General features: G+C 39.6%; 2 protein-coding genes and 1 non-coding gene across 3 annotated transcripts; 2 read left to right on the top strand and 1 right to left on the bottom strand.

The window, feature by feature from the left end:
- Nucleotides 1-38: 38 nt before the first annotated feature.
- Nucleotides 39-7,147, bottom strand: LOC133528266 (peroxisomal multifunctional enzyme A-like). Its single transcript, XM_061865571.1, has 3 exons — nucleotides 5,973-7,147; nucleotides 2,204-2,369; nucleotides 39-1,843 (listed from the first exon to the last, which is right to left on the bottom strand). The coding sequence occupies exons 1-3, from the start codon at nucleotides 5,973-5,975 to the stop codon at nucleotides 1,641-1,643; spliced, it is 372 nt and encodes a 123-aa protein (XP_061721555.1). The 5' UTR covers nucleotides 5,976-7,147; the 3' UTR covers nucleotides 39-1,640.
- Nucleotides 362-434, top strand: Trnan-auu (transfer RNA asparagine (anticodon AUU)). Its single transcript has one exon. It is a non-coding gene; the product is annotated as a tRNA-Asn (tRNA).
- A 2,003-nt stretch (nucleotides 7,148-9,150) lies between the features above and the next one.
- LOC133528359 (ribosomal RNA processing protein 36 homolog) lies at nucleotides 9,151-13,142 on the top strand. The gene is made up of 4 exons (XM_061865723.1): nucleotides 9,151-9,385; nucleotides 9,466-9,710; nucleotides 11,074-11,354; nucleotides 12,400-13,142. The coding sequence occupies exons 1-4, from the start codon at nucleotides 9,314-9,316 to the stop codon at nucleotides 12,537-12,539; spliced, it is 738 nt and encodes a 245-aa protein (XP_061721707.1). The 5' UTR covers nucleotides 9,151-9,313; the 3' UTR covers nucleotides 12,540-13,142.
- Nucleotides 13,143-14,085: the final 943 nt, after the last annotated feature.

The raw sequence follows: 14,085 nt of genomic DNA, 5'->3' as shown, positions 1-14,085 counted from the left end.
TGGAACGAAACATTTTTAATGGAATGGCCTTTTTATAGGCTTTGGAGTGGTTAGCTGGTGGACCATTAAAGATAAATTTTGACTGAATGTAATGCTTGCATTAGGAGTACAGTTAGTACAGTGAAGTGCAAAAATATGTATCGAAAGAATCGTCTCATAAATATGGTACTACACTCTTATTACACTGGAATAAGATGCTATGGAACATATTTTTGAGTTAGATGTGTACACACATATTTTTACACTTGACTGTACTTAGATATTAATTTCAACCTGTGTTGCTGTTCCACCCCGGTGAGATATTTTGTTTTCTACTTATCAATTTTAAACAAGAAGAAATATCTGCGAATGTGTGAATGAGGTCTTGGTGACTCAGTTGGTAGAACGCTGGAGTATTGATCCAGAGGCCGTGAGTTCAAGTCTCACCCAAAGCAGTAATTTTTCCACTTTTTTTTCTATTTGTATATTTTTTTAAATTAGCTAATTGAATTCTGACCGAGAAATCAACTTTATTGAATATATTAGTGATGTTTCTTTAAAGTAAATTAAATAAATAAGTTCCCTTTGAATAGGTATCACCAAAAACATAATTACTGCAATTTAAAAAATATTTCAACTAAAACAAAACTTCAGTTGTAAGTGTTCAAAGAGGTTGGTGAAAATACTGTGGATTAAGGAACACTTTCTTAAAAATATGTTTATTAAATTACCTAACTAACTTAAAATAACATAACAATGGTGAATTACAACAATTGTTCAAATTAAGTTAAAAAAACAATACATAAAATATGTCATGTTATGCTAACCTCAGAAGAAAAAGGACATATTTATCTTGATAAATTAAGTTAGGTACATATGTTCTTATTTCTAACGTCTTCAGTGTATCATATCATATCATGATTACTGTGCACCTAATTATTGTAATCAGATCTGTGATCTAACACGTAATAATGATTACTTACAGTTTGAGGAAATCATTTTCTCATTGTGTGAAATAAGACCACTTATCACTTTCACTTTTTATAATAACAATAACTGGCTTAGTGACCGCTGGTGTAGTGACCAATATGACCATTATAACCAGTGCAAGTGATCTTTGATTATTTATAGTTTTCACCACAATATAGACCTTAAAATATACTGGTCATTGCTGACAGCCGAATAAAAAAAGTTTTGTGATAAGATAGGCTGCTTATTTTTTTATCGTACATTTAGATCGTTATTTCACATTCTCTGCTTTTAACTTCTTTTTAATTTAGACCAACACAATAAGCGTAGTTTCTTGCTTTGCTATTGATGTGTGGTGTGCTTTTCAAAAAGTGGTCTTAGCTGTTAAAGATTTAGTTAAAATTCATGTTGCATTGCTCGCATGACGTTGGCAAAAGAGCTGGGCGCCTGACGCGAAAACCGTAATTCGCAAATTGCGGGGCTTTTACTCTCACTAAGACGTAGAGAGAAAGATCGTCGCATTTTGCGAATTTCGGTTTTCGCGGTAGACCCCCTGTTTTGCACATCCTAAAAGTTTTATTTAGTTAAACGTTATGATGAATTTGCATCGCGCTTGTCTTTGCCAGTGATCGATCGAGCACTGAACTTTCTTTCTCAATTTACTATAGGTTTTGTACGTGTCAAAAAGTGCTCTATTCTAACTTAATATACGGTTCAAGTTGCATCGCCCGCATGACATCGCCGGTGACAGAGCACCGACCGGACTGAACAACGTGGCGCGCGTCCTCTTTGCCCAAGACCAGAGTCTTGAAGTTGGCTTCTGTGAGGGTAAAGGTGGAGTCAGGGTCGTCCTCGGGCTCGCCTTCGTAGACTGACACGTTGTTGAGGTCCAGAGCTGGAAGGTTACAGGTTGGATTAGGATAGGGTGACACAGTATCGCAGCAAGAATTCCGTACGTTGATCCGCCCGGCTAGTTCCTATATTTTTCGCACACGTATAATACTGTCCTGCTTGCATAGTGTCATTGACCGCCGGCATCATGGGTGGCGGACAGAATACGCGCTAGATATAGAGAGTCGCGCGCGAGAACGCAACTCATGCTAGCAGTAGCTTGTCTGACGTTATTCTGTCCGCCACCCATGAAGCCGGCGGTATAAAAGCCACATTGCAGGCATACATCGTGCCTAAGATTGAGTGGCTTGGAGAGCACTGGTGAAGACTATCCACAGTCCTCATGTAGATTATATATACTCACTCCAGCTATATACACTGGTGCCCTTAATAATGTTGAACAAGAACACTCCACCCAGCGCCTGCGCCTTGCTTTTATCCACCGACGCGAGTCTGGCCTTAATCCTATTGACTATGTCTCCCTTGCCGGAGTCAGACTTGCCGGCCGCGATCTCGCTCTGATTGGCTCCCTGGAATGGAAAATATTTTGAACACTTTACAGATGTTATTCTTGACAAGGAACTACTAAAGAAAGGACGCAGCATGACCACCTTAAAGAAAACCGCAGCCAAATAACATTAGACCCTACTATCATAGTGTTGTGTTTCTGTCGGTGAGTACGGTTGCCAGAGCTCAACGAGGGTGCGGAGTGTTAGGGTCTGCAACGCGGATGTAACTCCTCTGGAGTTGCAGGCGGCTATAGGTTACGGAGACTGCTTACCATCAGACGGGCCGTATGCTTGTTTGCCACCGGCGTAGTATAAAAAAATGAGAAATTGTGTATATGTATGCTAGAGATATAGTAACAGTCGGGTTTTCGAGCGCAAACTCAATGTGGTCGGAGTCGGCCGTAGGCGGTATTTTTAGTAAAAGTGTTGTTGTTGAATGAGTTGCGCGAAGTAAGGGTCAAATTACATCCACACCCGCTATGGCTCGATGTTAGGCCCGACGTCAAGCCCGAACAAGAGTATTTTTCCGAAAACGATTATCAGGGCGGCTACCGGGAAAATCGTAATTCGTCAATTGCGGGCATTTTTCTCTGTCACTCTAATTACGTCTTAGTGAGAGTAAAAGAGAAAGATCCCCGCAATTTGCGAATTTCGGTTTTCGCGGTAGGCCCCCAGGCTCGACATCGGGACTGAAGGGCCAATTACATCCACACTTCCGATATGAGGCCCGAAATCAGTTCCGATTGAAAATATTGAAAAGCGACGATTTAAGATTTTAGGATGTATCTGTCTATTTAGATCTTAAAAAAGTTTCGGTACAAGGTACAAAGTTGCACACACTCTGTGAGTTATCTCCCAAATTAGTCATGTAAACAGAGTATGCCTGTATTTGTACCTAGTAGAGTCGCCATCAGATATATTTGAGCGGTCAGGGTGCTCAAAATATCTGAACATGTGCTTTAGCATCTTGTTAGTCGATACTTTGTTCAGATATTTGTGAACACCTTGGCCGCTTCGCTATATCTTGTACTACCGACTATACCTAGTTGATGGAAATGATTGCCTATTTTCTAAGTTCAAAGTGCCAATAGTGTCAATAGTTATTAGGTACCTACTTAGTAATTCGAAATCGGTGTCACATGCTATGCTAATATTGTCGAAAACGGCACCGCCTTTACGTTGAAACGTCTCGAAGTTCGTTTGTTTCTTACGTAACAGAACGGGTTAAGTCATCCGTCAACAAAAAGAGACACTTGACTTACCACTTCGTAGAACGTACAAAATGGTTATGTATTATGTAAGTATGTGCTTTGTAAAGCTAGCATAATAAAATTGCTGACTGCCAAATTGACCACCAGTGGCCAATCACATTGCAACGCGCATAGGAAGTTTTTTACACTACGTTGGTGGCAAACAAGCATACGGCCCGCCTGATGGTAAGAGGTTACCATAGCCTAATGGACGCATGCAACTCCAGAGGTTTTACATGCGCGTTGCCGACCCTAACACCCCGCACCCACGTTTAGCTCTGGCAACCTTACTCACCGGCAGGAACACAACCCTACAGTACGGTCTAGTGTTATTTGGCAGCGGTTTTCTGTAAGGTGGAGGTACTTCCCCAGTTGGGCTCTGCTCTAGATCAGGGCGGCTACCGGGAAAATCGAAATTCGTCAATTGCGGGCATTTTTCTCTGTCACTCTAATTACGTCTTAGTGAGAGTAAAAGAGAAAGATCCCCGCAATTTGCGAATTTCGGTTTTCGCGGTAGGCCCCCTGGAATGACATCCGCTGTGCTGTGCTGTCAGCTGTGGACCTCTCTTTTGGACGTAGTTTAAGGACATACCCGGGTATCCAAAACTCCACCATGATTAAAATTTATTCGATTCTCGTAAATTGTTTTGACGAAATGGGACTTTACTTATTGTTTTGGTTTTAAATAATACATTTGTCAACAAATATGACTGTTGTCAAAAAAAATTAGGATATGGCGCGAGGCGCGAAACATGCGATGGAAGAAATGCCATCGCGCGGGTTTTTCACTTTTACCTTTTATCCCAATTACTCTGAAAATATACTTCTGTTTAAAATGTTGCTCGTCAGATCCCTCGACAATATAATTAGCTATTTTATGTTAACGTTATACTGCTATGGTATGCAGGGCAACGATATAACAATTGAAAATAAATGAGAATGAAGCCAACTTTATACTTCTAAGGTTTTGGTTATCCCTTTGTGTTACGTGTGGTAGTCTGTCAAGCCATTTCCGCCAGTAGAAAAAATCGGACAAGTGCGAGTCAGACTTGCCTACCGAGGATTTCGGACTTTTTAGTATTTGTTACAGAGGCAACAGAAATACCATCATCTGTGAAAATTTCAACTATCTATCACGGTTCATGAGATACAGCCTGGTGACAGACGGACAGCGGAGTTTTAGTAATAGGGTCCCGTTTTACCCTTTGGGTACGGATCCCTAAATCCAGCAAATTTAAAAAATGTAGGCACGAAGGGTTATCAACTTATCATCCCATAGACTGACAAAGTTGTTCGACAAGTTAAATTTTTCGTGTAAACTTTTTCAGTCGATTTGCCCTTCTAACATTCAATATTAAAAACTACAATTTTGCTTAAGCCCCTCTTGCGGACAGGTTCAACTATCCATACTTGAGGCACTGCTGTAAGATGCATGTTTACCGCAGCCCATATTATGTGTAATTATGACCTGCATACTATTATTTGTTAATTTGTACTACATTGGTTCATGGTCCTTCGAGCCCGATACCAGAGGGCCTACCGCGAACCACGCTCGACGTGTTGCCTCCCTGCCACGCTTACGTACGAATTTACAAGTGCGACAGAGAGGCAACACGTCGAACGTGGTTCGCAGTAGGCCCTCAGCTTACTTAGGTACTGGGGGCCTACCGCGAAAATCGAAATTCGCAAATTGCGGGGATCTTTCTCTTTTACTCTCACTAAGACGTAATTAGGGTGACAGAGAAAAATGCCCGCAATTGACGAATTTCGATTTTCGCGGTTATAGCCCAGGCCATTAACAACGTCCATGCATAGTTTGTGAGTTAAGTCTTCTTCACAAATATATTACATACAGATTGTAACTTTTAGTGCACAAACAATTACATGATGGAATTATTTTTATTATTTCTGAAAGATATTTTCTGCCCGTCAACCATTAGGCCAAACAGAAACAGTCATTTTGAATGTTTGGAGCAGAATTGGAATTGTACAGTGGCACGGTAATTAATTTTTATACATGCCATGATATTGTTTAAAAGAATAATTTAGATTATCAATGGTAATTGTACAAGTTTATGGTATAGAGTATAGATTCTTACGTGGTGTGATCTAGTCTGCTAATGCAAGTTAATTCATTCATAAAGAAATTAATAAAATAAAGGTAAGTATTGCACAATTTGCACATACACCAAAGTTCTAGAAGTTTATGCTAGGTAAGCACACGTAACACACTTTCTATTTCATCACAATATAAATAAAACCTCTCTCAAAATAAAAAAAACCAGGCACAAAATAAAATTACATCCATAAATAAAAACATACCGTAAAATCAAACTGGCCATTAAAATTTAAGTTTTTTAAATTTGGAACTCACCATGTTGTGTGTCGGGTCCCGTTGCACGAAACGTTGTGTGAAGATTTGAGCTTTCACTCTCGATCATACTTCTTGACTGGCCACGTCCGTTCTAAAATCAACCTAATACTCTTGAAATAAGAACTCAACTGTTAACTTTTGAGTGATTTGCACTGATGACAGAAATTTTATATTATGCAGCCGGTATATATGATATTAAGCTTTATGCACTTTGAATAGGGATCAAACTATTTTATTGTATACTCATATATTTTGTACAAGGGTTGTCGAGTGTGGGACAGAGATTGCAAAATGAAGATGGCGGCGTTATGGCATAATATTATGATACTTAGCTTATGGCCTAAGTGATTATGAATATTTATACAGAATTACGGACTTATGTTAAAACAAAAACATATAATTTCAACGGTTACTGTTTATCTACCAAGCGGCATGGGCAGGAGCATGAGTAGGATGGAGTGTCTCGCCCTCTCGTGTGCCAGGATTCTTTTATTCTAATACCTAGTTTCCTTTATATGCCCTTAGGGCTTAGTATGTCCTTGTAATTTCTCTGCCCATTGCACTGCTCTGGCGTCAACAGCATACACAATGAGAAACACAATTAGAACAATATTTTAAACGTAAATCCATTTTTCACCTCGGCAGCTCGAACAAACCTACTTCCGTCACTCCAGGGAGTGAGGCAAAGTAGCTTTTTACGGCCATGAATACAGGAATAAAAACTTTACTTGATGTTGAATTTTTTTAAACTTTTAAAATGTTCACACTACTGAAGTGAAAAGTTGTATGTGCCACACGAGAGCAAAGTTATTTTACATCTCGTGTTTTTGAGTCCCTCGCTACGCTCAAGATTCTAACTTAGAATCACTCGCTTCGCTCGTGACGTTATTTTAAACGTTGTACTCGCTTCGCTCGTGATTCAATTATACAATCTTTCGCTTACTCGGGACTCAAAATCAACACTCGCAAGAAAAACTAACTTTCCTCTCTTGTTGCACAAATAACTACATATATCATCATCATAACTAAATCACATTATGCGTTGTGGAATATACATATGTTATTGTGCTCTTTATTGTACCTAATAGAAAGTAAGTTAAGTAAGGATGTCAGAGCTCACTATGATGTACTGGACTATGCTGGTAGTGAGGGTGACCTGCGAATACTGAATTCTATGCGCTATGCGCGTGCACATATGTTGCTAGCGTCCATAGGCTAGGTAGCTATCTAAATCAATATATGTAGGTATTAAATCAATATCTACACAATGATACCTATTCGGTGGAAAAAAATAGCTGGCACAACGAAGTATAAGTAAGTAAATATTCTTTATTGCACCAACAATTATACATTTTACATACATGTAAAACTACAAATGAATTTTAAAGGAAAATAGAACCAGGTAACAACATGCGGTCTTATCGCTAAAAAGCGATATCTTCCAGACAACCTTTAGGTAGCAGGAAATTTAATAAGAGGTCATGAAAAATTAAATTAAAAGTGTCAGATATTTTTTTGTAGCCCGTTACCCGTTGTCCTCGACGTTATTGCAGGTGAGGTGGCTGAACCTATCATGTTGTGACTGTATCGAGTAGGTAGATATCAAAGAATACAATACTCACTAGGGTAGACATGTTAAAAAAACGTATAAGTATATACCGGGTATATGTTACCTTATTCAATACAATGCAAGAACTCTTTATTACAGACAATGTTAAACTTGGAAACAAAAAACTGGTTATACCAACCCACTTATTGTTTAGAGTTAGATCAAGATAAGTTGGCAGACTAAACTTCGCAGCGATTTTATTATGACGTTTACTCATCGTTTACTTGGTGATTAAATTGGAGATTGACGCCAATTTATTTTCCTAAGGCGCCTATCGCGTAAACCGAAATTCACAAATTGCGGGGATCTTTATCTTTTACTCTGACTCAGACGTAATTATAGTGACAGAGAAAAATGCCCGCAATTGACGAACTTCGATTTTTGCGATTAGAGCCCGGGCCTGGGGGCCTACCGCAAAAATGCCAATACCGAAGTGCCAATTACATCCACACTTTATAAGGCCTGATATTAAACCCACCAAATATCAGCACATCGTTTACAACATTGGAAACTTTATTTATTTCAACTCAACTTTAAAATATTATTTTTATTATTTAAATATTAAACTAAACTAACTTATTAAAACGCATAAAATACAAAAAATAATATAACTAAAGTAAAGAAACATACCTAAATACAAATATTTACAAATAAAAAATGGGGGCTAGCTCGTTGCCCGATGGTAGGGTGCCCAGAAGGCTGGTGGCATTACCGAGCTGTATGGCGATGCCAATTCGCTGGGCAAGGAAAGAACCAGCCCTCTGGTCACTCGTAGCATCAATGAGACTCTTCGCCAGCTCTCTAAATATACAATGGGCTCTGGGTCCCAAGCGCCCGAGGGTCTCCACCCCAAACGGCTCAAACATGCAACCAGAATCAATGGATACATATTTACGCCGCTTGAGGCGCTCGGCTGCTTCGGCCGCCGTTCCGGCCTTGGTCGAGGTCCACATGTGGCGTCCCAAACTGAAGGCCGTTCCAGCTTATGTCTCCGCTTCCGCTCGACGTCGTGTCTGAAATCGGGCGATAGATAGGCCGTGTTGTGGTCTTTAAACGCAGCTATCAACCAAATCAACTGTCAGTGTCTATTGGATGTTGTATGGAAGGTGGAGGTAAGGAATAGAATCTCGATGTACTAAAAAGTGTCATCAAAAAACCTTAAATAGGTGGCGCTACCTAGAATACTTGAAAAAAAAAACAAGGTTCTTAGCTACTATAGCATAGACATACAATATAATACTATAGCGATACTCTGGAGAGATTTGAAACTATTATTTATAGCTGACAGCTGGGGGCTTACCGCGAAAACCAGAATACGCAAATTGCGGGGATCTTTCTCTTTTACTCTCACTAAGGCGTAATTAGATAGACAGAGAAAAATGCCCGCAACTGACGAACTTCAATTTTTTGCGGTTAAAGCCTGGGTCACTCTTATTAAGTCTTAGTGAGAGTAAAAGAGAAAGATCCCCACAATTTGCGAATTTCGGTTTTCGCGGTAGGCCCTCTGGACACTGGACACTTTTGCAACAGGTCTACGATAAGATATTTCAATTTCAATCCTTGTAATTCCACACTCCATAGGATGTCACATCATAACCTTAAAACTCAAAACGAAATATAATTGGACCAGCGAACATTGGACATGTTACATTTGTGACATTTGTTTTGATTCATTAAATTACTTTATTTACTTAGTTGATTATATTGTCCAATTTATCAATTTTGTGTAGAAATGAGTAGCAGCGAGGGCGAAGATAATTATGATTACTCCGAGAAAACTGAAGATCTCGACGACGGGGAACGAGTAAGTTGTTTTACTTTTAATCCTTTGAATAATTTAATATGTAACCTAATTTCTCATAAATAATTATACTTTTTGTTTAGACTGCTATTAGGTCCGAGTTATCGACTCTATCGTTCGAGGAACTACAAAAGTTAAAGGAAAGAATTGGAGCCAAAGTGTACAAGGAAGCAATATTTGGAAAAAAAGATGGCAAGGTTGAATCCGTTAAACCGAAGGTGTTTAAAAGGGAAAATAAAAATAGACCCCGAGAAATGAGCTCCAAAAAGCCTGTGTCGATGATGATTGACGTGCCAAAGGCGAGAAAAAAGGAAATTCGTGATCCCAGGTATGTGTTATTCAGAGCAGTATCATTCAACATTAAATTTAAATAAATATTATGGGGCAATCTTACGAAATCAATCGTGTTGTGGGTACTAGACAAAAAAATATATATAATAGATAGATATAGGTAACCTACTATCCATAACTCACAAACAAATATCTGTGATAAACATACAAACAAATGGCCTTGCCAGGATTTCAACCTGGGACCTCCTGCTTCGTAGGCAGGGTCAATACTGACTAGGCTAGGAGGCTGTTAAATATTACTATATTACTATTGACAGTGCATTGTGTAGGTGGTAGGCTGGCAGTGCACAATTCCTATGGAGATATCCCTCGGAATCATCAGAATTGTTAGGTAGCAGTTGATTAACACATTAACTGTCCCAAACCTTAAGGATTTGTATTAGAAGCTTGCTATGACTCATATACGGGGTTTTGAAAAGAATTAATTGGTTATTGTTCTAACTGCTTAAATATTAAGTTTAGTATACTACCTGAAGGGATGTGTATCACTCTTAACACATTGAGTACCAGGAACCTGCTTGCCGGGTTCTCTGTTCGTAGTTGCTTTCCTCTACAAAGCAGGAAAATGCTGGGATTGGCACAAGCACACGGCCTGCCTTTGATTGTAAGCTGTCTCCATGTGTTGCTGACCCTAACACTGCACCCTTCTTGAGCTCTGGCAACCTTACTCACCGATAGAAGCACAACACTATGTTAACGATTTTTTGAACAGTTGAACATTAATTGTTCTATTACTTAGCAAAGTTTCATAGTTAGAAATATGTATCAAATAGGGTAAGGTGTTTATTACAGTGGCTGTTGTTTCTTAACCCACCAACAGAGCACCAACTGATGTTCACAAGGCTTCATTACACATCTTCCTAAACCACTTTGGTGATGAAATAAGCACCTGGTGCATTTAAATAAGTGATAGATGCTCCCATCAAGCTTTTGCGTTATGGCATGCAGGATAAATTATTTTTTTACGTGTTTGGGTGGCTACTGTTACTACCTAGGAGTGGCAGTTGACATCCACATGGGACCATGACACATCACCCTTAACCACTTTACGAGTTACACCTGGGATGACGAAGGACGAAATTTGTGCCTGGCTTGTAGTCTATTAACCGATTTTTAATTTATAATATGTTCTTTAATCTTCTTTTTATTGATGACTGATGCCTATTGTGTTGCCAACTGATGATGGTGTCTAGAGTTGTGCCATTCTTAAGAACATTCTCCATTTTATATGGGAAATGTTCTCGCTCGAGAATATTCCCCATAGTAAATGGAGAACAATTTCAAAAACAGCACAAGTACTACTTAAAAAAGATAATAAACAGTTATATTCTTGTTTTTAGATTCGATCCTCTCTGTGGAGAATTTAATAAGAAGCAGTTTTCCGATGACTACAATTTCCTAACAGAAATGCGCATGAATGACATTAAAGCCACCAGGGCCGAGTTACGGCAGACCACAGACCCGGAGAAGGCCCTCAAGCTGCGCCGTCTCCTGCAGAGGCTGAACGAACAGCACAAGGCCAGCAGAATGAAGAAGATGGAGAGAATGGAGATGGAGAAACAGAAGAAACAGGCTGAAAAAGAAGTTAGCGAGGGAAAACAGCCTTATTATAAAAATAAATGTGAGTTACTTATAATTTTTAACCATTTCTAGGGTAAGCTAAGATATTATATTTCGAAAAGGTTGGTCACAACCTGTACCAGCAGTAAGTTGAAAACGAAGCGAGTACGCAGCGAGTTGAAAACGAAGCGAGCACGCAGCGATTTCACCGCGAGTGCGCAACGATATTGCCGCGAGCGTGCAACAATATCGCTCCCATCCCAGTATATCATTAAGTAGCGAAATCGATGCGCTCTCGCGGGGAACTCGTTGTGCGCTGGCCTCGCTTTCAACTCGCTCGCAAATCACCAGTGTGCCCGCGCCTTTATAGACCGCGAGCCAGGAACAGATTTCCATGACCAATCGCCTCCCGGCGGAAAACTCGTGTAGTGGTTAACGGCTAGGTATGATGAACCCTCGTGCACGTCAGCTGCCGCTCCGTTGGTGGGTTGAGGAATGGCAGCCACCGAAACACGTAAACCATAAAAAAAAAATTGTCATCGCCTCCCATTTGATGCTTAGTCAAATGATAGTTCCGATGCTATTGTTAGTTAAAAAATCGTGGTGGTAAGAACATCAGCTGGTCGCATGAACATGTAAAAAATAAGCCCTATACCTTTTTATGATAGCAATAACAAATCATGAAACGTTGCATGTAGCATTTCATCAGGCGTAATCGCCTGAAAAGTCATCAACGGATTAGGCAATTTTCACATTACGCATACTTTGCCGCACATAAAGTCGTAAGGCGCATATTTTTTACATGTTCATTTCACAGCTGACGGTCATTCCACCGCGATAGAACCGGGTGACGGTTTTTTTAGTTTATAACAACATCTTAACTATCATCTGACAAAGTATCAGCCAGGAGGCGATGACTGACGAAATATGCTCCTGGCCCGCGGTCTATTAATTTGATAGGATCTAAAATACAGGGCACGATCTTTTACCCTTATACTGCATTTTTTCCTAATCTTTCCAATTATTGAGCGTGGAGGTGTTATGTATCCAATTAATAGTTAAGTTCTTTTTACAAAAATACTAATTCCTTTTTTTTCCTGTTACAGCTGAGAAACGCGTCGAAGACCTGGTGTCCCAATACGAAGAGCTCCGCAAAGAGGGCGCCACCCGCGTGCAGAGACACATCAAGCGGCGCCAGCAGAAGGTCAAGCGGCGCTCCCACAAAGCCCCGACCGGTGTCAGCTGATTCCTCAACATCACCACATTGCCTGCTTTCTTGTATGTTTACCTACCGTTTAACTGAGGCGATTAGTAGTTATATAGTCGTTCGATTTGTAGCTGGTCCCGAGCGGCTAATCCTTTGTATATTGTTAAGTAAAACCCATGCCACTACCTGCAAAAAAAGCGTCGTATAATTCTAATTGACACCTGAGCGCGGGCTAGTCCAACGCTCAAAAAACCAGTGTAGGTGCGCTCTCCGATAACGCGCCTTTGTTACGCATCTCGAGGACACATTTAAGACTGGTTCTGTAGCGTTCGTCTCGCCGGAACTCGGTAACCGCAGAGGGACCACACAAGAAATCGCATTTTTTTCCATTTATTCATTTTGAATCTTATTGCAATTTCCATAGGAGTTGTAATTCAATAACCGGTTAAAGTGACCGGACTATTTCTTTTGCAGGCAGGGCACATGCGGTTTTACTTAAAAATAGCTCGGGGCCAGCTAGAAATCTAAGGAGTCTTAAGTACTATAAAACGTTATTATGGTCAGCTATAGACAGGTTGAATACGTGGCTGCACGATACTAATTTGTATTATGTTAATTAAGTAAACATGTTTGTGTTATAAACTAGTTTCAGTTCCAAAACTCTGCCACCTTCTACTGGAATATCACCGCGCAATTCAGTGACGTCACGTGACTTACCCCCTTATTCATAAACGTCTACTAAAGTTAACAAGCCGCTAATAATCGTTTGTTCCTTTCCATCATACCAATACGTCGGAAAGGGACAAACGATTATTAGCGGCTTGTCAATTTTAGTAGACGTTTATGAATAAGGAGGCTAATCTAGATATGCGAGCTAGCGAAGTCTCATCTGAGACCCTTTACTTTCAATGTGTCATCCAAAGGTAATTGGATGACACATCCAACAGGATTGGCTCATCTTATTCGTTGTAAAGAGAATCAGAACGTCAGAATGACTTGACCATCACATGAAAACACAATGTACCTATCTCACAAGTTATACATATTATATTGTTAAGTGTGATTACCAAGTTATTCTGTTTATTTAAAACATTAAAGATTTTTAATATGGATATGGTCACTACAAGAAGTCACAAATTTCGTCTTATAATATGAATATATTATAAAGACGAAATTGGCTCGTATCTTTATACGAATAACCTGTCACAGCGTCCTTATGGCAAGCGACAATGTGGTAACTTTTACGTAACGTTACGACACAATTACGTAATAACTTAAGACATAAGGTCCCTTAAGTAGGGACTGAATAAATGAACCGACTTGGTAATTCATGGATGTCACAACTTTTTACGGTAGAAGAACTGAGTTGTGAGACTTGGTTTCCTTTACAAGTTATGTTTTTGATGGCATTTATTATCCTGGTAAGGGCATTTATTCGTGTGATGAGCATGGATATTTGTTCCTGAGTCATGGGTGTTTTCTATGTATTTACCTAAGTATTTACTATTGTATTTACCCTCAACATAAGCCTTGTTGAGCTTACTATGGGATATTTATTTATTTATTTATTATTCACTAGCTGTGC

The sequence above is a fragment of the Cydia pomonella genome, chromosome 19 (assembly GCF_033807575.1).
Source record: "Cydia pomonella isolate Wapato2018A chromosome 19, ilCydPomo1, whole genome shotgun sequence".
NCBI lineage: Eukaryota > Metazoa > Arthropoda > Insecta > Lepidoptera > Tortricidae > Cydia > Cydia pomonella.
This window is presented reverse-complemented; position numbering and strand designations above follow the sequence as displayed.